This window comes from Polypterus senegalus, chromosome 12 (assembly GCF_016835505.1).
Source record: "Polypterus senegalus isolate Bchr_013 chromosome 12, ASM1683550v1, whole genome shotgun sequence".
In the NCBI taxonomy this organism is placed as follows: Eukaryota; Metazoa; Chordata; class Cladistia; order Polypteriformes; family Polypteridae; genus Polypterus; species Polypterus senegalus.
This window is the reverse complement of record NC_053165.1, coordinates 3,692,422-3,718,696: the sequence shown is the minus strand read 5'-3', so window position 1 is coordinate 3,718,696 and position 26,275 is coordinate 3,692,422. Positions and strand designations below refer to the sequence as shown.

At 37.9% G+C, this 26,275-nt stretch overlaps 1 protein-coding gene and 1 long non-coding RNA gene across 2 annotated transcripts in view; one reads left to right on the top strand and one right to left on the bottom strand.

Annotated features, from left to right (window-relative positions):
* Window positions 1-959: 959 nt before the first annotated feature.
* LOC120540250 lies at window positions 960-20,336 on the bottom strand. The gene is made up of 3 exons (XR_005635781.1): window positions 20,223-20,336; window positions 16,383-16,511; window positions 960-2,205 (listed from the first exon to the last, which is right to left on the bottom strand). It is a non-coding gene; the product is annotated as an uncharacterized LOC120540250 (long non-coding RNA).
* Window positions 20,337-20,370: 34 nt separating this feature from the next.
* Window positions 20,371-26,275, top strand: part of suclg2 (succinate-CoA ligase GDP-forming subunit beta) — a 145,106-nt gene continuing 139,201 nt past the window's right edge. Inside the window, exon 1 of the mRNA XM_039770849.1 lies at window positions 20,371-20,472. Coding sequence (XP_039626783.1) covers window positions 20,401-20,472 — 72 coding nt within the window. The 5' untranslated portion in view covers window positions 20,371-20,400. The remainder of the gene's footprint in view (window positions 20,473-26,275) is intronic.

The window sequence follows — 26,275 nt, the reverse complement described above, 5'->3', positions numbered from 1 at the left end:
ATGGACAACAACTGAAAGAAATCCTAGATGGCATTTGCTGAAACTCAAATGCAGGAACATAACTGGTAAGTGTGTCTGAACGTTCAACAGCAGAGCACTCTTGACAACCACACCTGGTCAACAGACCAGAGAGTGAGAGGTCCCAAGTCTGGACTAAAAAGGTTCTTGGAATAGACTGATGCACTGACGTTAGACACATAGTTTGATGAAGAGAAGCATGACACAGAACACTACCTAATCATATGAATATTGATACCCAGCTGACGTTTCGCAAAGCACATTTACATAACCTTGTGAGGAATGTCAAAAGAAAAACAATCAGCTGTAGAACTTCCTACGTTTCAGTGGTCCCACTATATGCTGCATCAATCATACACCCCAATAATAAACTGATTACAGCAGTCTAACTCAGTAGAGGCCAAGTTATGGTCTGGGTGTCCTTTACTGCCTCAGGGCATTGATTACTTGGCATCAAGGAGCCAAACCTAATTTCTGCTTCATATCAAAGAATTTTAGAGTAAATCACCAAACTGTCCATCTGTCTGGTGAAGTTGGAAGAGTCAGATGGAGGCGGCAAATAAAATGTAAAGTCCTACAAAGTAACTCTGACTTTGAAGGTGATGTTTCAGTTAAAGTCTAGGATACTGGATAGCAGATCACAAAGTCAATTTTATGATTTAAACATAAAAGTATGTTGACAGAGGGCTTTTGAAATTTAGGATTCTAAACAGTAAACAAATCACTTGAGGACAGGGACAGGGTAGAAAGTGGAATAAACAAGGTAAATCTTTAAAATGAGGAGCATGAATTTGAACATCTAAGGTTTAGGTAGAACCAAAAGGATTAGTTTCATGACAAAGCCAAAGTAGGAAACCCAAAACAAGACTTGACAACTTAAATGTAATTTAAACTAATAAAGATCATTTTTCACCAACGTGTTTATTCATCAAGTGCTGGTATATTTATACTGTCATATCCAATGATGTCACCATTAACAGAGGTCACAGTCAAGAATAAAAGAGTAACAAAAATTAACACTGTTAAAAATGACATTAGATCCAAAAAACAATGATAAAAATGAATCCCCATACAAAACACTCCCATAGGCTACCAAAAATCCATACAAGATAGAGCAAAAATTAAAAAGAAACAAATCATAACAGAGATGCTTAGTAGTGATCTGTCAAAAATAACAAGCACCGGTCAGATGACAAAGAACTAGAAACGGTTCAACAAATACTGAAATGAAAAATGGAAACGTAGCCCCCATCCAAAAACCTAAAAATGTTTAGGTAACTGCAATGATCTAGGAAAGACCCTCTCGTGGATTTTGCCTTACCTTTAGGCACAACTCAGACAGGCTTTTAATGTGGCACTGGTACTAAAGACACACAACGTCACAAAGCACACTCACACGACCTTGGTAACTGAGATTGTGTCCCCAAAGAGCTAGTGATTTCAAAAACTTGTGACAACCTAATGAGCCAAATGGTAAACATAAATTTCTTCACAAATAATGAATAAATAAAATACATAGTACCATTAAAAGTACTTATTATTTGCAGAATTTGACACCAATTAGGTGGTATACCAGATTCTCATAACTGGATAACTGTGCAGAATTCAGAAGCTTTATGTCTGCACATTCAGTATGAGCTTCAATCACACGCTGTGAAATCACACTGAAAATAATTGGACTGGTATAATTCCAAGATAGCTGGTCTTATCAAATAAAATTGTGCTAATGTGAAAATCATTAGTCAGCTTCACAAAACTGGAAGTGCAGGTGTGCTGATGGTAACAGTTCCGGAGTAACAATAATATTGTGATAATGCCACCTTTTAGAGTCGACCAGGTATACGAATAGCAAGGACATACTCACTGTTTTGTGACTGTCATTTTATTTTATTTTAAACAATTTACTGGATGAAGAAAGTCTGCAGCTCTAACCAGGTAAATCCATTTACTTGCCACTTCTTTGAACAAAACTGAATAAAAATAAGACGGTGGAAACACAACAGCGTGCCATCCTTATCAACACTGTCACGGTGATTAATAGAAACAGATCTTGCAGTAGTGCTGTCTGCTCCCCCTTTGGTCTGCAGGTAATCCGATGACATTCTGTCAGGATATGATGCCCGGAAGGGGCTGAACCTTGAGTGGAGCAGAAGTGACACATCATCTTCCAGTTGATGCCCCTCAATTCTAGAAAGGAAAATAGAAACTACATAAACAGCTGTTCCACTCCTCTACTACCCATACAGCGTACCTGTAAAAAGGTCCCCTCAATTGACTCATCATACTTCCATGCTCCATCTGCAGACTTCTTCTCCAAGTAAGTCTCAAATGTGTTTTCAGTGTTCCTTGGAGTTGATATCATACTAAAAGATTACTTTTTGCCAAGAAGTAATTTTCCCCAAAGGTACAGAATCATTCATCAAAATCATTGTATATATTTTTCATCAGTCCCCATTCCATTGATTCTGACCAGATTCTCCACAGTACTGGAGTGACCACGACAGATCTGACAATGTGTTTTACAAATGTCCTTAACAACACTACCTCTGACATACTTGCATATTTGTGATCCAAAAATTACAATTGTGAACTCTTTGCTAAATAAGACTCTATGCACTTGTTGCCACTCCATGTTTTTAACTCATACTCTAAATTTCTTCTGCTTCAACATGCATTACAAGACCATTTCTTCTAAGATTTCGGTGCCAGATGAATCCACCAGATGCTAAGCAAGTGCATCACTGGATTTTCTTCTCACTGTTTCATTCCATGCAGCCAGCTTTTTGGGTAACACAGTACACTGCATTTCCTGTGCCTTCAAATTTCTTTTTCACCAGCTTGAATGACACATCTTGAAGATCCAGATTTGGTACATTATTATTCACTGGTGAACTGCCATGGACTCCAACTATGAAGCATGTGGTCAGCTGTGAACTCAATGTCCAGCTCAGAAGCAATCTCTTTGCATCCTGAGCTAACAATAGAACTCATTTCAGCCACACAGAGACTGCTTTTGAACACTGCAAGCAAAGAACTTCCTGGTGATGTCAGCTGCCACCTTTTCTATGCAATGTCGCCACCACAATAAATAGCAGAATTACTACACAAATCAATATTTCATAACTTCAAAACAGACAAAATATAACCAAAAAAAAGTATTAACAGCATAACGAATAATAACAAAAAGATTAACTACACAAACAAAAAATAAACCTGACCCAGGGAAACCACCCTGGCTCATGGTGTGGCCAAATAATTCCTGGGGAAATTGCAACTCTTTTCCTTGACTTTGCTGTAAAAGGTCAGACACTACTTTCTCCTGTTCTCATGTGCGTTTGCTCTCGTTCTTTTGGTTTCATTAGTGTAAAGATATAAAATAAAATAAATACCAATGAAAAAGTTAAAGGGAACCAGTGCTTTATGCATGGGTGCCTATAAAGAAACAACTGCAGCGGAGATGAGCATGTCTGCAAAACCTTCAAACTTTAGATCACTCTACCTGACAATACAAAGTGTGCCCTATCTGTGTCATTATTTTAATGAGGGCTGAAGGCTTGTTACTTTTGTGCAGCATATTCTCACTGGAGTTTCTTGTGTGACTGTTCATTTTAAATTAATGTCTGTCTTGTATTTTTGAGTATTATAATTGAGTCCATCATCATGACCATCTGTTCCGAGCATTTTCTCCATTCTCATTGTTTTCTTATCGGTCTGCTTTGATGCATGCCACGACTGTTACGCCAACCAAATTACTCCTCTCAGCCTAGAAACAGAGCCTTAGAGCACAAGGAACACAGTTGCATTATCAATTTAAGAAGTGAGTGTCGTGCCATCATAGGAGTAACCTCAATCAGCAGCTACAACCTCCTCTGTTGTATGCTGAAAACTGCCTGTTAAGCTGCTGGTTAACAAGTGTGCCTTGGCTGGAAGGATTCGATTTCGACTTCCCAAAGGTCCTGTGTGCCCCCAGTTGTATTTTTTTCTTGCAATTTTAAATGTCTTCTTGTTCTTGCCAATTGCCTTTCCCTTATGTATTTAAACACATCACTTAAAAAGTATGAAGAGATGTGTCTTTGTATACTGTAGGTTGTCGTCGTTGTAAATCTGCGAACCCCTCAGTCTGCCCTATAAAAACAGACAACTCTCTGTACTTCTTAGATGTAGACAGAGACTACACCACCAGGAAACCAAAGTCTTTTATAATAATTAAAAAAGTAAATATCTTTGCCCATAAAGCTCGTTGAGACAATGATGTTCATTATAAATAGTTGCTATGCAAAAAGGGTTATTTTGTTCATTTTTGTTACTTTACATTTGCACAATATACGTTTGTATTGGCATCCATTCATATGCTCCTAAAAGACAGAAGCTGCATTTTTTAAACTACAGTACCTGCAACACCTGTTACTGTAAATGTCCTTGAAAGAGTTAAAACTGTTGGATGTCACATAGCAAGCTTCACAATTTAAAAACCAGGTCATCCACACCTGTATCTGCGAGTATCACACAGAAATGAAACAATTATTGGATTTATTTTTTCTGTCTGCACCGATTTGTGTAAGTGTGAAGAAGGGCATCATTTTAAGATGCCAGAACTTTCCGCTTCTTACTGATACTAGGATGTGATTTTCAAGGTAATTACAGACTGGGATATGTTTCAACTGAAGTGATCTATTTACTCATTAAAACGAGGCAGAGAAGCTGGTGGTGAGATCAGTCCAGGCAAGCTGGTGATGTGAGCTACGCAGACCAGAAAGTAGAAAGAGGAAAGGTTAATTGAACAGAAAAGAATAAATCATCAGCCAAGCATGGCACACTAGAAAAGGACAGCAATGCAATGTTCAGTTACAGCTACACTGGATAGCTGAATAAAAACAACAAGGACCGAATATGTATTAGATGTACTTTACATGCTATGTTCAGATTAGTGACTCCCACTGGGAAAGCGACTGCTTTAAGCAATGGACTAATGATCTGATCCACAATGGTGAAAAACCTAGGTGATTTAAATTCAGCACCGGACCAGTGTCTATTGTGGGTTCTGTGGTCTGCAAACATTCTGAAACAAAGACAGTCAGAATGTAGCAGTAGAGATAATAACAAAATCACTTACATTGAATCTAGAACGATTACCTTCAAATATTCTAAAAACTACAATGAACTTATTAAGTAGAAGACCTGTGGTGGAACCAATGACATCTTACTGAGCGGTTGAAACAGCCAAATACTCGTAGCTTTTGCTGACCTGACCTGAAACAAAAATCAACATTTAAGCAGCATCTCAAACCTAAACAGGAATTCAACATACAAAATACAGGATTTGACAAAAAAAATTCATGTGGTACAAACAGAAAAAGAAGGATTTCACAAAAATGTCCTAAAAACAACAAAAAGAAAAACGCAAGTTTTAAGAAGGACTGTAAAATGGCTAACATTTGCTTCTTAGAGAGGTCAACGAGAGCTAAGAAGGAAAAAGAAGTGGCCTAGTATGATCTCAGCTCCAATTCATGACAAAAAGTGACAATAATAATAATTGTAATAATAATCACTAATGGAGCACTTAATAATACTAACCCTAATTGCTGTGATATTGTTGAGACTTTGGCTTATCAGATGTCTCATAATCTCTATGAATGAGTTTCACATTGTTCTAGGGGTGATAAGAATGTTCAGTTTTCATTAGTTTCTTTGAAAACCCAAGGAAACAATCAGCACCAGCCCAAGGATAATAGCTTTATCTCCATTTTTGTCTTGGTTTGCTGCTATCTGTACAATAAACTCAAATGCATTACATCTTGCCTGAAGAAGAGGCCTGAGTTGCCTCAACAGCTTGCATATTGTAATCTTTTTAGGGAGCCAATAAAAGGTGTCATTTTGCTTGACTTCTCACTACATTCATAAGGACTAACATGGTAGGACACCCTAGTACTACAATAAGCTCACATAAATTCTCAGAGAACAACATTGGAAGTCACCAGTGCATTATCTGAAAGAAGAATTTAGGTGGCTAATGAGGTCAAACAGATTGTAGTCGCCTTGTCTGGAGGACCCCCGTGAGGGTCTGCATGTGTTCCAACAGGTTATGGAGTAAGTAAGTAGTTTTGTGTTGCTTCATACTGAGATGTATGCAAGCAACTAAGAGATTTCAACCTCTGGCTAAATGAGACCACTTGACCATTTAGAGCCTCAAGAGCAATTCTAGCTTCAGAGGAAACTCTCCTTCTGCTTTTCAAAGAGCAGTTGTTTTTTTTTTGTTTTACACACTGAAAAAGCATACACAGAATGAACACCTAAAACTAATTAGAAGCCCATTCAATCACTCTTTGCAGTTTTAAGCACAATGTTAAACTTAAAATATGATTAAACAAATTGATTTATACTGAAAAACAATTAATTCCACTATGCAATAACTATAAAAATAATCTAAATAAAATATACATATCAGACTTGTGCAAAGTATTGTACAGTATTTTGAAATTGTTCTATAGGCAAAATCAATATCAAACTTTTTTTGTAATCTTTACTAAATAAACTGATGGATTACACAAAAATATTATGAACATTTCAGTTTCTAAAGCTAAAAAAAGATTAATATATTTATAGATGATTCAATTTTACTTTCCATTCAAGTAGAAATAAAACATTAAGGCAGCCACTACATGCCAGCCAAGACAACACAATTCATTCACTTTTTCCTATTTGAAGTTCATAATTAAGGGAAGTCATTTATGACAGTATGGCCACTTTGCAAGCATTAGTGAAATGCACACTGTATACTTTCTGATAGCTTTGTCTTGTTAATCTGTTTTTCCCCCACTGATATTTGGTTCTGAGGCTCATTCGTTGAAAACTCTTGTTCAAGTAGGTAAAATGATCAGTATGGCTGAACCATCCTTTCATACACAATGTGGGGCTATATGGAGTCTAACAAGTGCTTTTGTTCATCAGGTATTAATTTTCTATTACTGCCAAGCCCCCAACGCATGTCAGATTGCACTTTTTCTGAAGATTTTATAGCATTAGATAACTCCATTTATACCATAAAAACAAAGCATGATGAAAAGTCGTTGATGACACAGACACTATAAACAGTAAGGTAAGAAGATGTACTCTACAGTATATTACTATGGCATGATAAACGACCGAATATTTAATTTTATAATTGGTTTTAATCCAGATCATTCCCTAATTAATATTTAACAAGTTAATATATATTTATTTTGTGAATACCATTAAGAAGAACAGATTACTTCTAGCTAGTGGTTAATTGCATTCAGACAGTACTGTATATACAAGCAATCAATGTAGCAAACAGGATTTCTGCTTGTAGAACGCGATGTGCACAGAGAGGTTATACATTAGGTATATAAATCAATACTGAGGTCTCACTTGGAGGACTGAAAGGTATAAGGAAAGTTTGAAGAAGCAGAACATTCTCCATTTAAGGAATAAGAAACCTGGTTGAGCGTGTAAAAATTAATTCTTTGAAAAGAACATGGGCAGCATGGTTGGAAACCTGTTCAGAGTAAATTTCTCACACGTTACAAAATGTCTCTTTACACAATGGACAATAGACACATGGAATAAACTACCAAGCAGTGTGGTAAAGAACAGCTCTTTAAAGAACTTCAGACCATGAATTGGATTGGTGAGCTTGTTGGAATGAATGGTCTGATCTCATTATGAGCTGATCTAATGCTCAAACTAAAGAGACAGAATGGTGTTGTAATATGTCCAGGTTTCACTTATGCATTTGTCACATCATCTGGCATGTTCATAAAGATGCAGTCTTCTGAATCCAACACTCACAATGATGTCTGGTGTCCAAAAAAAATCAATAATAGACAGCGGGACAGAGAGGAGCCAATCAGCTGTGCACACTTCAGAGCCACAGCACACACATCTCATGCAGTTCACAGCAACTGACAACTGTTATTGTGCAGACAGTATCTCAAGAGCAACAACTTCAATCAGAAAAAAACCCTCTTTATGAAAAAAAAAAAAAGTACAACGACTGAGATACAGTAGAGTTGTATAATACTTTGTGAAAATAAAACAAGTTATTTATCCAGTCTCTAAACCTGTTCATTTAAATACAACATTATAGGCAGTTACAACTTACTCAGGCAAGAAAAAGATGGAGGTAAGAATCAGCCTTGTCTAGAATGGTAGTCCATCATTAGTTTCCCTCACACTCACTCACAACAGGCCATTTTAGACACCAATTAATTTAAAACTCGTGTGTTTGGGATGTGAAAACAGACATGCACACAAACTATATGGAGACGGTGATTTGGTTACTAGAGGAATCTGGGCAGCTGGTGTTGTGAGGCAGCAGCACTAACCACATTACCAATGCCCACATAAAAGATGACAGTGGTATTTATTGTGAATTATTTAAAGAAGCATCCAACTGAAGACCCATAAGACATTTGTTTCTTAAACTACACACTCTCACATAATGTTGTGCATCTGGACCTCACAATTCTTTTTCTTTCCTGGTTAGATTCTGTCTGCAACTTCTCTCAAGAAACTGATGGGCACCTTTGTATGAAATTTTCACTATTTTGGCAAACTGACACATGAATAACCATCATTTCACAAACATCAATAGACTGATAAGTTTCTAGGGAGAGCTGTTTTGTTTTGGCCATGTTTGAACCCAGAACCGAATTTTAGGAATGCCACTAACTTTCAAACAAAGGAAAAACAATTGACTTGCTCTACTGAACAGAATATCAGGTTTCAGCTGTGCTAACACGGTTACAAAGGTTTCTCTAATAGCCAATTAGCATTCAAATACGATGAGTTAAGGATGAGCTAAGAGAGTTTATCATTAGAGAGAGAGAGAGAGAGAGAGAGAGAGAGAGAGGGAGGTTAGGAGCAGGCGCTGATACAGTGCATTGCCACACCCACCACACGACAAACCAACTCAGGATCCCAGATTAGGACCCGAGTGCATCCATGCAATGGGTGATACCTCAGCACCACACTAGTTCAGATGGAATGGAACAGTTTGAGGATTTTTATGGTGGTCGGAGTGCCAATTCTGCCGCCACTAGAATAATGAAGGGTGGCACATGGGCGCAGTGGTAGCGCTGCTGCCTCACAGTAAGTAGACCTTGGTTCGCCTTCCAGGTCCTCCCTGCGTCGAATCTGCAAGTTTTCCCTGTGTCTATGTGGGTTTCCTCCCACAGTCCAATGACATGCTGGTTAGGTGCATTGGCGATCCTAAATTGTCCCTAGTCTGTGTTAGGTGTATGGGTGTGTGTGCCCAGCGGTGGGCTGGCGCCCTGCCTGGGATTTGTTCCTGCCTTGCGTCCTGTGCTGACTGGAACTGGCTCCAGCAGACCTTTGTGACCTTGTGTTAGGATATAGCGGGTTGAAGACTGACTGACTGACTGGAATAATGAATGTTGAAAATGGGTCTTTGCAGTCACTGATTAATAAATTATAAATCAGTCATCTCAAGCAGCTACCTGTAACAATCAGGATTGCCTTGGCTATATTTTAAACTCAACATAATGGTATCTTAATTAAAACAAATTCTATCAAAAACATGAAGCTTTCTGGGCGATTCTAACCTTTTCAATGCTACTGTACTTATTTAAACATAATACAATTCAGGTTTGTGAGGGCATGGAGGTTATCCTGATGGTACTGGGCACAAAGCAGAACAAGACCCTCAGCAGGGCACTAGCCCATCACAGGACACATATACATGTACAACCACACTCACACTGGGACCAGTTTGGAGACACCAAGCCCCCTGACATCGGTCTTTAGGGATATATAGGAGGAAAATCAGAGTACATGGAAGAAAGCCCAAAGAAAAAAAAGAGGAGAATAAGCAAACTCTACATAGACCAGCACCAAGCACAGAATTCAAACCTAGGACTCTGGATCCATGAGGCAGCATTGCAAACCACATCACCACCATGCCCCCAAACCTCCATGACACACTGTCATTTAAATATTCATCCATTCAGTTTCCAACTCCTTTGAACAAGTCTGGATCATTTGGAGCTGGTGATGATGCCATTAGCATAACATACAAGGCAGGAACCCAGCCCATGATAGGCTGGTGTTCCATCACAATGCACTCTCACACACACTCACACCCACACTCACACTCACACTCACTCATAAGGGTCAATGTAGAGCTGACAGCTAACATAATCTCCATGTCTTTGGGATTAAGGCTGAAACAGCTAGATGTTGTTGTTTTGGTGATAAGCATTACTCCATGTTTTTTAATGTGACAATGCTAAAGGTTGAAGTCAGCAATTGTATTTTTGCTTCATTTTCTAATACAGAATTACAGTCCACAAATCAAGTAAACATTTTTTTTTTCTGTCAGAAAAAGGTCATTTTGTAATAATTCTGACAGCGCAGAATGACAGCATTCAATAAAACATCAAATGAAAATATAATGATAAAGTATTTAAACAAATGATATAAAGTAAAATTATTTGTATAAAATATATACAACATAAACATATTAAGGTGTTTATGAAAGATTGGATATGGAGGAGTTATTTGTGGTGAAGTCAACGTACAGCACAGGAAAGCAGTCAGGACAGCAGAAGGAGACAGTAAAAGCTTTAAGATGAAGGCAGGCTACATCAGGAATCCATTATGAGCCTGTTGCTTTCCATGACAGTATTGGAAGTGGTGACCAATGGGGTGTGTGCAGGGTTCACAGAAGCTCATTTAGGCAGATGATCTTGTATTTCAAATTGAAGGAATTTGCAAACTGTCAACCATTTCTACGTAGATTTTTATCCTGGAAAATTCAAAGATGTGCATGTTATGCCCAGTATCTGTGCCCGATCCAGGGTAGGCTCCTGCCTTAGACCCTATGCTACCAGGCTCCAATTGATCTTTAGCAAAATAAGCAGATTCCCTGAAGGTGTGGATGGTTGAGGTATTTCAAGTTTATTGCTCAAACAGTGTTGTTTAATTAAATAAGACATTTTTTGGAATTAAGGATGTACTGCTAAAATAGGCACCGGTGGCCCCGCAACCAGAAACAGGATTAATTGGGTACAAGAATGAAATGTTATGTTCATTGGGAATTTAAATTAGTTTTCAGCCCTAAAAATTGCATGGTTTTGTTATTTGACAAAATCATACATTTCTCTCATGGTCAGAAATGCAGAGCAGTTTTGCTGATGCTTGTTTCCTAAGTGATGCATTCCTCAGAGTCATAAATGCAGATGGCACCTATTGGTAATGAGCTATAGAAATACATCTCTAGCATTGCTTTTAAATGGAAAGCATACATTTTCATCAGCACAACTGCACTTGACATGACCAGTGGGCGTTTTCCTTACAGTGTAATCTAGACTGCCACTGCTGTAACGCTGAAGAAACATTACCACATTCTAATGTGTGATTTCCTTGCTATTACAATTGTAGCCCAGTTCATCTTGGAAGAAGAAAAAAAATCATAAAATACCAGTACCAAGTGTAGAAACATTTAAATGGTATGCCTATTTGCATTTGTAAATTGGGAAAACAAATCTGCGAATAGCACTAATGATTTTTAGTCCAGCATTGCAATATGCACAAGAGAAGACCCATGAAAGAGCTGAGGGAACAGACTACTAGAGTGATTCGCTCTGTTGCTGTTTGTGGGGAGAGCATAGGGACTAATGGGTCATCAGTCCTTCAGGCTTGACATAAATCATAAGTCCAATCTATTCTTAACAATGTACACTGTACTTGATTCTCCTGCTTGTTGTGGCTGTGCCTTCCAGCAGCTAATGACCTGCTGAGTATACTGTGAGAAAGAGAGGCCATGGAAAGAGATTTAAACACAGCATACCAAGGTGAAAAGGTTAAACAGTCCTGTTTAGCAACAATTTAATAGAAAGATGGATCAGGATGTATTAGATTTCACTGCTGATAAATGGGAAAGACTAGTTTGGAGCTTCTCTTTGAAATTATCCACTTATGAGAAACTGTTTTTACAATAGCATTTCCAAACATTTTTATTTTCAATTTAAGTGCAAGTATCAGAATCTCATACAGTAAGGACATGCACCAGCCTACAAATGTGTGAGCCTGGTAGACCTGATCAGCTATCTGATTCAGCCTTTCTAAGTCCCACTAATGAAAAGAATCAGTGCCAAAGTAAAGGGATTAACTGCCATTTAAAAGTACTGCTGTTTCTGCCCACTGGCTGGAATCAGTAGAGAGGGGTACAATGAATGGCTCCTAATTCTAATTCCATTCCACTATGCCTTGGGCCTAATGTACAGAGATTATACTAACTATTCTAGGATGTCAGGGTGCTTATTTCTCCTTGCCTCAATCAAGTACCCTTTACAAGCAAATGCTGCCAATCTGAATTAATGTCAAATTAGAAGGGCTTTGACGAAAGGAAGGAATTATGCAAAGTATCAATGCAAAAGTGCATAAAATAGAACATTTATTATTTATAATCCGCTTTCAAGAAAAGTTCTGCATTCCCAGGCACATTTGAATATTTAAGTGAACTCATATACAGTATACGTGAGACAGATTGACAGTCATTTTCAATAATTAGACTAGACACTTGAGTAATTTTTTGTTGAACAGAAAACCAACAAATGTAACATAATATAAAGTGCAAAGTGTACACTGTGATACCAGGAAAGTAGCTCTGGTTTGATATGATTTGGTTTTGTAGCTTAAAGGTAATAGAGCATAAATTTATTGCTCTCAGACAGCTAACATATTATTACAGTACCCACTCTGGTACCACCCAAGATACAGAAAGAATGAATGAATTACTATTTGTTATTACTCTTTTTACCTTTCAGAGCTCAAACACATGCAAAGAAAGAGTAACAGAAGGAATAAAAAGTGAAAATCGCTGTCTTCACTTAAAGGTTTTTAACATAAAAATTAAACAGGTAGCCTTCTTACCCACCAACCTTACTACAAACACTAACTGCGAACACTAACACCCTACCACCATTTTAAATGTCAATGAAGTCTAATGCCTTCTGTTGAAAGAAACTCATTTGTACCATTCTGTAAAAGTCATTCTCTCCTCGTAGCCTTTAAGCACATTGTACTCAAGATTTGTGATTTCTTCTAAAGGATCAACAGGTCATTCATCAATCCAACAGCCCTGTCACTGTACATAATATGAACATTCATTTCTATCATTCCCTCATATTTCAGGGTAGGTATTTAGAAATTACTTCTTTGTTTAACTTTCAACACACTGGTAACAACTTATTTCTCTCAAGGATCAGTTTTCATTTTACCTTTGTGGCACAAACATATGACTTCATCCAAGCCTCTTTTCAGGGTCTCCTCAAGGATTATCTTCAATATGGGTATCAAAAAAGCAGAAAGTGGGTAAACAACAGAGATAATTGAATATGTTTGTTTTTCCTTCAGAAAGTAAAATCACTATAAAGTGATTTAAGTATAAAGTGAAAAGGTGTTCAGGCAGCAAGAGGTTGCCTGGGGTAAAGTCGCCACTAATATGGAACAATGCAGTGGAAATTCCATTGTGAAATATGCACAAGAGAAAGAGTTCCACACTGACAAAGGGAATGCAATTCAGATGCAAAAATAAGTATTTATATTTATTTATAAGAGAATGGGATGTAAATGTAAACAAACTTGAGGAAGGAGTTGCGGGGCATCGTTTAAGATATAAATTCTTAATGTTTTGGGTTGAACATGAATAAATATTTTTTTAAAGCTGATGAAGTTTGGGTGTACAGGGGACGTCCAGTCAGATGTTCCTGTAGCCAGAGATGGGTGAACCCTGACCCCAGAAGTAACCCCATGTTTTCTCTGATCTGAGTCTGGTGAAAGAAGGTGAATTTGGAGTGAAGGCTGACCATTACGCAGAAGAAGGCAAATCTGGAAGAAACAAAATGTGAGAAGAGAGTGCTCTGATGTTCTTGAGAGGTGGGCAAATACCACAAAATCCCGAAAGGAGAATTTACCTGAGTACCACTGGCAACAGGAAATGAAGGCCTTTTTAAACTATTTGTTCTGCTTTTAACAGAAAAAACACAACCATGTTTAAACTAAAGACCATTCAGCATGATTCTGAGTGGATTGTGGAAGAGACACGACAAACTACACAATAAACAATTCTCCCAAACTACCTGGGAATGTGTTATTTGAAAACTGTAGCCTGGATGAAATACATCTCACCCTCACTGCCCACTACTAAGACCATTAAACAAACAAAGTAAAGCACTAAGGAAAGCAAACACTTAGCTTATTTTATAATACTGCCTATCACCGCTCCAAAACGAACAGCTGCAGAAAGCTCATTGAAAAGCACACTGTCATACTGTGGTCTTTGATGACCATTTGTGTCCAAATATCTAGTGTGCAGATAAGCTATTTATCTAATTCAATCAACCAAAAAAATACCAGTGGTAGCCAGTTGCACTGCCATTGTCCAGGGCCTTGGTGGTGGTGGGTGTCTATGAGATACTGTTGTAGTTAATTTTTTAATTTAAATAAATTGTTTAAATTTGTTTTTATTTAAAAACAGTGTGAGTAACATGTATGTAAACCGTGCAAATTCTTAATTAAACCATGCAGATCACTCCACCACCAAAGACAGCATCTATAATATAAAGAAGTATAACATACTTTATCATTGAAGTAGTGTGATATTTTTTTTATTTCAACAAAGAATGCAAATTTATTTTAAATAAAACACTTCACAGCAAGGTAGGCCTCAAAATAAAACATAAATAAACAAAAGGCTACACGTTTTAATTGCTGCACGCACCACACAATAAAACAGCTCAGGATTTTCTGGCCTTGACAAAATGTCCAACTTCAATGTCACTCCTTTTCACTATCCTAACCTGGAGTCATTATTGGGGCAGTGCCTAATTTTTCCAAGGCAGTTGTGCCAAAAACACCTTAACTGTAACAAATGGCTGAAACTGTCCAACTACCAATTCAAATAATGTTACCCAATTAATTCTTTAGTGATTTGGAAAGCTTGTATAGTGTGGGCACTATAACGTTGGTCCTGACTGGTCCAACTGGGGGGTATTGGTGACACCAATGGGTTGGTTAAAGATCTGGTGTTTATTAAATGTATATTCTTTTCCTATCCTGCTTATTTTTGAAATTAACATTCTAAGCACTACTGATTTTATTTTACCAATGGAGGATGTTCTGGTTCACTCTTAAAATGTTTCTATCCAAAAACTCCCTGCTTTATTGTGGTAAGGCTTAATAACTGTCTACTGGCACAAGCCTAGTCCCATTTTGAGAAGCAGAAGGTATGTTTTCATGGTTGAGAGTCCGGATTTAACTTTAACCTATTTGCCCTTTTCAGACGCACAAAGCAGGTGCACAATGACTTAAATCTATGATACCGTACAGCAGCTCTAATGCACACAAAATGCACTGCAGAAGTCTGTGCAAGAGTCGTCTATATTTCATGTTATATCGTTATTTTGCAAAGGTCAGAATCTCAGGTACAACTTTACAGATTTAACTGCATTTCTCTGATTCTGTTGCTATTAATTTAATTTTCTACACGCTGAAACAAGACCTTCCCATAAGCATAAAGCTGCTTTAGTGACTAAATTACCAAACTCACTAAAATGCTATGGTTACTTGTATGTCATTTAAAGAACTGGACCTACTGTAAGCCTACATATTAATTGATTATAATAGCCCAAACTTGGCGATTGGTGAAAATGACTGGAATTGCATTTTGAAAATGTGCATGTGATTTGCAACTTTTGGGATACAAATTTGTGCTTAATAAATACAGTATGTGTGCTGAACTGCTTAATTATGTGGTAACAAATTATTTATCCTACTTTCTAAGATCTATTTTACATAAGTGAGGACAATTAATATTTGTAAATAAATATTGCTAGTGTTTCTTTTGCAAATCCATGAAGCCAAAGTCCAAGTTAAAACAATAAACAGTACTATTGGTGATTGCATTAGCTGGATTTGGTCACATGGTTCAAAGGTTAATTTTCTTGTGTTTGAATGTGAGTTTAACTTTTGCTACATATGCATTGATCTTGGAACTGCTCCCAAAATGTTTTTATCCATAAATGAATTTAATACTGATGTTCAAGCTGCACATATCCTAATTTACAAATATCCAATTGAGTAAGTCAATAATGGTTTTCATTCTGTAAATCTCTCTGCCCTAGTTTTGGAGATAAACAAAAAACTAAAACTTCCCCCAGCTTCCAACCTACAAGGTTGTGTTAAATGTACACATTTGCTTACATTGGAAATTGACATGAATACATGTTTAAATCTGGGCTATAACCCCCATTAATATAACACCATGTTGAACACTTGTCACAGAGGTAGTGTAAATATCACTGAAGCTGTAGACTACCTACCTTGTCTCAGTGCAGATGTGTCCTGCTGTCCAGGGTGGTGTTTTGTCATGTGCCCATTACTTTCAGGGTAGTCTCTTGAATCCTGTGAACTTGTATTGGTTAAAAGGGGACCAGGAAATGCAGAAATGGCTGGAAAAAAAGGTAAGGAGGGTCTGACTTCATTAACCTTAACTGAAATGTGCTTGTGATCTTTTCAAATAAGTATAGAAAATAAAACCAGACAGTCAGGATCTTATTTTTATATGCTTCAGCAATTTTAATAGAAATCATCACCTCATAATGACAGAGCATGCTCTAAAATATATCAGCATATGAAAGCTACTAGTGATGGGTTAGCAAATTACTACTGAACTGCTGTTTCATAAATGTACAGTATTTATCATTGCCAATACAACATGATAAATGTGTTAACTAGCTGTGAAAAAATCACTTGTCAAATGGTCTAAGGCAATACATGAAGTCACAGACAAAGACTAGATTGGGGTTATTTTCTCTGCACAGCTCTAGGACGCAGTTGTGGGTTGCTGAATAGTACAATTGCATGATAGAATACCACAAATATGTAGCTCTGTAATGTGAATGAAATGAAGAACCTCTGCTCAAAGTTGCCGGCACCACACAACTCCAGGATCTTAGGATTGCATCCCACTCCGTTAGTTTTCATTGAAGTTTTTCTCTCATTCCGCAGATGGACATGTCAAGCTGACCGATATCTCTAAACAAGGGTGAGTATGGGTCTGTACCCAAGTGTGACCTGCAATGCATTGCACGGTCATAATTTATTACAGATTATAACAGTTTGATCATTTTATTAATTTTTCATATGAAGAAATTATGATCGATTCCACTATTTTTTTGTTGGTTTATTATGATAGACTAGTGCTGCAGTTCTCAGCCAGTGCGATATGTGAGGAAACACAAAAAAATTAATTTAAAATAAAAAATGTTAGTTCTACAGCAGCCAAACCCTACTCCCCATGCTAGGCTGTGTTTCAGTGTCACTGCCCGGTGTCACTGTGCTTATACAGCAAGTCAGCACTCCTGTCTCGCCCACCAACCGTGCTAATTCTTTGTCCATGGGGTCTGATGTAGTAGTTCCCTCTCATTCACCCCAACCTGCCCTTACATTTCCTTGAGCCAACACATGCCAGGATACAGACTGCCTGGGAACAATGCACAAAGGCATCATTGTAAAATGTGAGTGTTCTTTTCTGTCAACCTGGAAAGCATCTCTGTATCTCTCTCTCTCCCTCTGGTCCAATCCACTAATATTACACTACTTGTAGCTTTGGTAAACCTTGGTAAACTTGAATTATCATTTTTCAGAAAAGTTTTAGAAACTGTCAGAGTAATACAAAAGAATATACAATGAAGATGAAAGTTAACAATTATTAATAATCAAGTGCACATATCTAAAGTTTTATTTTACTGTTATTGATAGCGGAAAGCTTTTGCTTAGGACAGAGTCATCAATGTTTCATAAACATTGTCCATTCTTAAAAAATACATATCGGCATAAGTTGATTCTAGAAGCCGACCTGCGCAACCATGAAGCAGGCTCAGCCTTTTTGTGATGACTTGGAATCATTTGTGAAGTATTAGTTATATTGCACCTGTTTTTGATCTGGATTTTTATGCAACAGTATACATTTTATAAATGACGAGTTTTGAAAGGCTGTTTTTTTTTTTTGTTCCATTTCAGTGCTTGAAGTGGGCCAGTACTCACTGGTACACATTACTGGTGACTCTTCCAATTTCAACATAGAGTACCAGAAACCTCTTTGAGAATCTTCAAGGGGGAATCCCCCCGCTTTGGTCGACTTTCACTGCCTCATGATGATGGATTGATAAGTTTTACCGTATCGGAATCTATTTTTTTAGAGTAAGGGTGAGCATCTGAACCTCTCTGAGAATCTTCAAGGGGGACCCTCACCACTTCGATTGAGTGTTGACGTATACCAGCATTTGAGTATTGCATGTAATTTGCTTCCATTTCAAGTGCTAGTCCATATCAAATCACAGTACTGGTGTTTAAAATAATTCATTAAGTAAAGCATTTGAAGTATTCACAGAAAATTAAAAGAAACTCAGACAGGCACAAAAAAAAAACAACTATGAATAATCCCTTGGTAAAATTCCCAAATGCAATATTAGGGAGTTTAGATTAAAGGAATATCACATTTAGTGGTGCCTCGTAAGAGCTCACTATTTAACACCAAAAATGGTGGCACACCAAGAAAAAACTGGGAGTGGTCTCCCCTCGACTTTCTGATATACTCAGATATGGAGGATGGATATTTGAGGAGTAAACGGCAAGACAATGATTATATTTTTATATTATGCACAAAAAAGGACCATTAGCAACAAATCAAATCAAATTAGTAATATATTGAACAATTATTATAAAAGTAATAATAATAATTCTTTGCATTTCTATAGCGCTTTTCTCACTACTCAAAGTGCTCAGCAATTGCAGGTTAAGGGCCTTGCTCAAGGGCCCAACAGAGTGGAGTCCTTTTTTGGCATTTACGGGATTTGAACCGTCAACCTTCCTATTGCCAGTGCAGATCTGACTCTGCAGCTGCATGAATAAAAGTTAAACTAGAGGAAATAGCTCAAAGGTTGATAGAAATCTACGTATTGCACGCTATACTTCTATGAAAGATTTGGTTGACCCAAGTGAAGGTGTACTCAAGTTATCGTGTTTACACACACACACACACACACATTTCCAACTCAGTTTCGGACTCAGGGAGGTCTAAAATGTCGAGATTCATCCAAATTTCTAAACTGAATTTTTGAAGGATTCCAAAACTTTCCTTATACTTCGTATACGAGAAAGTCAGGGAGGTCTAAAAAGTCGATATTCACCAAAATCTCTCGACATCAAATTTTTCCAATACTTCCCTATCCCAAAGACATCATGTGATATTTGATTACACACAATGTGCGTCAATAGTCTGCTAAAGTTCACCAATTGCTTTTTACCCAAAGTCATGTCCCGGGCCAGCTGTTAGTTGAAACCCTGGGCCAAGATCACATTCCACTTCACAGCATTGGATTTATATTAATGGGGGGCCACAATCAGGTAGTACAACATATTGGGGGGCTTAGCTTATAAAAATTTGGAAACTCCTGTCCCAGAATTTTAAAAAAAAGTATTTTGCTGAAAGTAATTTTTTTTTTCTAATCTATCTAATTGATATTAAAATGCTAAGGTTTATATGCGCGTCCCATCCCTACAACAAATCTGATTAGTCAGTTGGGCTTTGATGGTGCGAGTGTGAGACACACAAGGAGGAAGGAGTAAAGGGACAAGAGACTCGCCATACAAGAAGAGAAACCCAAAAGCAGACAGGAGATGAGGAAGGCGCCGACCTCGAACCGAGTCCGAGAAGCAGGCTTTACCACGGGGGGTTAAACACCGAAGATACAATTAAGGCAAGAGGTAGAGAATTGTATTATTAAGTTTATTCTGTAATGTGACTAGTTAATAAGAAATGGGTTGATGCAAAACATGTTGGCTCTCCAGGAACGGAAAGGAGGCCCCCGAGGTTGCTGCTCACCTGTCGGTTAAACTTTGTAACTCATAAATCTTTGACTGCCAGTTATGGAAGGAAAGAGACAACGGTTGAGAACCTTAGAAGCGAGCAGTTTGTAATTAAGTAAAAAAACAAAAACTTTATCAGCAGCAGCATTACGCTAATCAAGAAAGTTGCCGGAAGGAAATTCTTCATCTGCGTTGGTCAGTCATAGCTTATTAGAAATCTCCGTCAGTCACTAGAGAACTGATTTAATATTATTTAAAAAAAAAGAAAACAAACCAACACCAAGCCTTACTTGCGAACTACTGCGACCGGTTCCTTTCTTCATTCTGAATGGCGCTAAATGAGCGCTGCGTTCCGCCACGCCAGCATTCAAACTTGCGCCATTCGGTGACCTTGGCGCCCACTGGAGTTCACGTGGCGCGCTGCTGCTGCGGCTGGCCGCCGTGTCCTCGTCTCACTTCCGGGGCAAGATGGCGGCGCGTGTGGCAAGCAGAGCTGTGTGCGGAGCGGCGTCGAGATTCGCACTTTTTCACTTTAACAAGGTGAGTGGAAAAAAACAAACAAACAAACAAGAAAGGAAAAGAGCGAGGGTTGTATTATGTTTTATGCTTTGTGTGGACTCTGAATGCGTTAGCATTCCAAGCAGCTGTTTTCCATGCCGGTGATAGTAAGTTTGTGCAACGAGCTTGTGACACCTTACGAGACTGGCGGTGCGAGGGGGCAGAAAGTCGGACTGGCACTCTTTGCGAGTAGCGCGGTGTCCGGTAGCAGATGTATATGTTGTCCCTTTTTTGTTATGGCGCGCCAAGAAGTGAATCCCGGGAATATTTACTGTACGCGTGTCAGAGCAGTGTGGCAGCTCTCCAAAGTGTTGGCACAGGGAGCTTAGGGGCGCGATGCCACTGTGTTCGTGTGCCATAGGTTTCGTGAGAGTGCATGCGCTTATTGAGCAGATTTTGGATCATGTTAAGGAGAAACTGTGACGGTGGCTTGTAAGAAAGTGGTTGTGAACGTCTAAATTGGTACCCCTATAACTTCTTGCGTTCCAGTATGATCAGTTAATTTCTTTTCTCGGTGTAGTTGTGATGACAGTGCTGCTGTAATATCATGGATCGTCAAGGGCAAGGCAGCCCGAACGTCCTCATTATATAGCGGCAGTGACTCCTTCGAGCCCCTGGCTACGGTGATTGATCATCTCCTGGAAGCTGTGCATCCTGGGAAAGTTTCGGTTTGATATCAGCAACAGCGCTTCCCAAAGAGTTTACAGTCCGTCGCAACGGGACTTTTGGAGCAGTTTGCACTTTGGCCACTTGCTTCATTTATCAGCACTGCAGACTTTCTGTTGAAGTGGAGTTAATAGGACAGAGGGGCGGGTGGTGGTGCCTTGGGAGGTCAATAAATGATTGAAAATGCATTTGTTGAGTGTGGAAATCCAACATCAGCTGATACGTGCCCTCTTAGTTTTCTGCTTCTTTGAATTTAGATAAAAGTAAGAGGAGCACACTTAAAGTATTTTTTAGGTTAGATAAACTTTATTACTTCCAAGGGGAAATGTAGTTGCATACAGAAACATAAAAAAACAAAGGTACAGATTCATAGGGCAAATCAATCAATAGATAAATTAAGTCTGGGACTTTAGGAGGAAGCACTGAACTGCCTGATTAGTAGCAAGCAAAAAAAGATCCCCAGAAATGCATCGTAGCCCACCAAGGAAGTGCCTGTAGCTAATAGTGCCACAAGAGAACACCTCCTGGAATGGATTTTTCATGTTATCCTCCAATTTTGCAGCCATTGTTTTCTCCATGACAGCTCTACGTGCATCCTGGGTTAACCCAGTGATAGACCAGGCTTTTCTGATATGATTGTCCAGACGTTTTGGACTGTTTGATCTCAAGTTGCTTCCCCAGGAGGTCACAGACCAATAAACTGGCTACTACGGACTGATTAAACATCTCCAGCAGCTTGCTGCATATGTCAAAAGACCAGAGTCTCCTGAGGAAGTCCCACCAGTACAATGTCACTGTGTTGTCAAATGAGGAGGATACTTGCATATTTCTTGCTGCTTCTTTTCCACTTAATTAATTAAATAAATGAATGATAAAGCATGCAAGTTAGGTAGATTGGCAGCGCTAAACTGACCCTTGTGTGTGTGTTTACTGTAATGGGCTGGTGTTCTGTTCAGCTGTTTTTCTTGCCTTGTGCTCTGTGGTTGCTGAGAGGCTCCAGCTGCCCAGCAACTCTGCTGTGAATGAGCGTATTAGAAAGCTGGCTGGATGGGTTAGGAGTGTGAATGAATTAATAATTTAATTGAGCCTTTGTTGTACATTAGTTGTCCAACTATGGGGCCGCAGCCTACTATAGGCCCCCGGTAAACTGCCCGGGGATTGGAGAGACACAAGGTGACTGAAAATAATTAGAAAGTTTCAGCAAAATACTGAAATCACTAAAAATCAAGCTACAGCAGGGGTGTCAAACTTATCTTTTCAATATGGACTGCTTCATCATTATCCAAAATATTTTACATAAATCATGCAGCAACTGTCAGTTTTCTCCAAGACCCTGTTTAGCTGGAATACTTTTACACCTGCCATTAAAATGCTTCACCAGAGTCCACTCGCGCTAATCTGTGCAGCACATACCACAGCTACTAACCTGTAGTTTGAATGGGAACGGGCCGCTTGTAATGATCCAGCAGAAATGTATTGTTTTAGCGTGATGTCAAAGATGTGACAGTCTCACAAAGGGCATGGCAGGCTGACTTTATGCACACTGCCGCCACCACTGTCACTTTTTAAAGCTGCACAAGAGGAATGGCTGGCCTCCTGTCCTCCCACAGCTTACCTGTCTGCTTCTATTGCCCTACACCATGCTTTTTTTTTTTTTTTTTTGCTGACTTGTTTGTTGTATGTGGAGAAAATATATTTGCAGTTTCACTCGTGTTAAATGTTGCTGTCCCCAATGGAAATGCTTCAGTGCTGAATCCTGAGGATAACCAAGTAGCTTCTGTAATCACATTATTAAAAAAGGTCTGCAATGATTAACTCTGTATTTTAAAAAATATTTTAGATTTTGTATTTTTAGGTATGTGTAACCATTTTGCTTAATTTAAAAAATAATGCTTAAGCTAAGTGAGCAGCTTTTTTATCAAAATATAGTGACAAATTCTGTATTTTGGTGATTACTGGTTATTATTTATTTAAAAAAAATGACAGCTTATGTTATGATTAAGAAATTCAGGCCTAACAGAAAATAACTTTTTTTTAAAATAAAATTATACAGGATGTTTTTGAAATGGCTTCTTAATTTTGTATTATGTCATTAAAAACACCAGAAATGTAATATAATAGCAGCAAATACACTCTTGTTAGTAAATGTTAGTTGAAAGCACCTTAGTCACGACTGCAGCAAAAGTACAAGAGAGTAAAAATCATGTCATCTGTATGTGGGCCTTCACATATTCTTGTGGTTCTCTAAGGGACCCTGGAAGAATAACGTTTGAGAACCACCATATTAGGGAATTGGTCTTTCCTGCAAAGTCTCATGAAAACAAGAACAACAATGCATGTAATGTACAGTACATGGAATAAGGGAAGGCATAACATATATAAATATATTCTCAAACCCATTCCACCTAGTTTAGAGTTGCAGAGGGCTGGAGCCTGTTCTGGTCAGAATGCCAGTCTAAGCAGGCCCACTCATGTAACCTGGTGTTTGGGAATGTACAAAGTCCACTCAGATTATGACCTGGTATTTAAGTTAGGCTGAGGTGGCATGGTGCCACCCTGAACATATGGCAGATGAAACAAAATGAATTTGAACAGGGTCTGAAATGAATTTTAAGAGGAAGTCTTTGCTCTTATCGACTGAAATCCAAGGATATTTTGCAAAATATACAAAATAACAATTCATTATCTTATTTTTATTATTTGAACAACGCCCTTCTCTAATGGGACTTACAATATTTGAAGTGCAATTTTTTGTATTTCTTTTGTTTTTCCAATTGGAGCACAGGCAGAAAAAGTTTACTATCTTCATCATTGTCAGCCATGATAACGTAATGTTTCAGGTAACATTAGCCAACATGGTAGCTAGCTAAATTAACCCAGTCATAAGCCATTATCATCAAAGCAGGTAGCAATCACTCACCTTAAACAGACATGAGATGTTTCAGAGATTGGCGTTGGAAAGCAAGATGCTTTGTTTTGTTTTGAACTGTTCAGACTTCTACCCTCAGGTAGGAGGCATAGAAGAATGAAATGCAGGACTTCCAGGCTAAAGAACTCTTTCTTTCCCAAGGCCATTAGACTCCTAAATAACTGACTGGAGTTTATAACCGTGGTGCACCTCATTCTATCGACCTCACACAACTGTATTGGACTTGTCCATCACACATCTACCTGCACAATTACACTTTATACTTCTGTTTTTATGCTTTATGCTGCCACTGTTACTTATTATCTATCTGCTACTTATTATTTATGTTTATCTTTATACGTTGGTTTTGTCATTTGGTGTGGACAGCAAAGAAATCATTTCATTGTACAGGGAAACGTGTTTCCTTACTGTGCACATGACAATAAACTTGAACTCTGCCACTTACGACATTTGGCACTGCTGTAAGGGAAAGCATGGCAAGCCTTGCAATACATTCAATGTTTCAGTTGTTAATAGTTATGGGCTGTAGTGTTGATGGTATATATTAATAATAATACTGTTATATCTTTTGTAGCACCTGTTGTCATTAATTGCACCACAAGGTGCTTCACACACAATAAAAGCAAGCATATAATCATAACAAAGATTAATTAAAAAGTAATAACTCAAAATTGGGTCATTTCAAAAGGAGCAAACAGAGTAAATCTAAAAACAGGAAAATGCCAAACAACAAAAGTACTTTTTTAACATAAGATTTAAAACTGTTAAGAGTAGGAGAGTCTCTTAGCTGCTGTTCCAAAGCATTGCGTAATCAGAGTGCATAATAAGCCAATGCAGTCTCTCTCCCCCACATTCAAAATTAGCTGATGGAATTGCTAAAAAAGAAACAAAACTAGAATGAAGAACCATTTTAGGCTGCTATAGAGTTGGACAACATTTAAAACATTCAGAACCTAATCCATGTTGGGCCTTGTAAACCAATGAAAAAACTTTATCAGTTATAAGATTTTAGGAAGCCAGTTTAATTTCTTTTGAACAGGAGTGATATGCACTCTTTTATTTGACATTGTCACCAATTGTGTACCTGCTTTTTAAATCATTGGTGGATGTTCTGTGAAACATTTGTGTAGGCCAGTTTAAAGAGCATTGCAGTAATCAGTCTTACTGAAATCCATAAATTAAAGATCTCACCTTCTTTATGTTAAGGGAATGACAGGATGCAGTTTTAGTAACATTTTTCAAATGATCTGTAAATGTTCAAGTCAGTGTCAAAGATCACGTATAATTTTTTCATTTTAGAGGCTGACTGTGGGCCTACTGTGACCAAGTTGCCCTTCATCTGATCTTTGGGCTCAATAATGAGTGTAATGAGTATCTCAGACGTCACTCCATTAAGATTAAATACATTTTTGCCATCCAACACCTGTTGTCAGAGGTACAATTAATTAAAACACGAAGACATTTATTATCATTAAGCTTCTTACTGACATAAAGTTACATATTAACATAGATTACGAGATAGTGTTCCTCTCATTCACTTGTCCATGTGGCATCAAAGAAATAGAAAAATGAGAGGTGCTAAAACTGAACCCAGAGGCAGTCCATAACTAACCAGCACTACAGAAGAAAGTGGCCAATAGCAACTGAACCCTTATTATTATAAAGACTTAAAAAGGACAGTTCTCTGCTAGGGAGACCTTCCTGATCTTTCAGAAGATCAACCAAAATAACTTGATCCCCAGTGTTATATATAGGTTTATAGGTTTTGAAAACTGAAAGGAGTTCCAGGAAGATAAGAATACAGTACTGATTTACACCACTCTTCATATGTCATGCATTTGTCTTACCAAAAATGTTTCTGTAATTACTTGACCGTGAAACCCAATCTGGAGTCTTTAATTCAGTTGATTTGCATTCATAAATGTTGTCTACTGATCAGTTTTAGGATTCTCAAAAATCTTTCATAAAAAGGTAAAACTTGGGTTAAAGGTTTTCAATCAGAATCTGAATTCTTCCTTTTCCTTTTAATATTGGATTTATCAAAGCAGTTTTGGTTGGCTAACCATTTTAATAATAAACTATTAATGATATTAACAACATCAGATGATATAGTGGCAGTTACCTTTTAAGTAGTCTTATACACTAGTGTAACTAAACTGGACAAAGCAAAATTTATAGATGACCTAATCT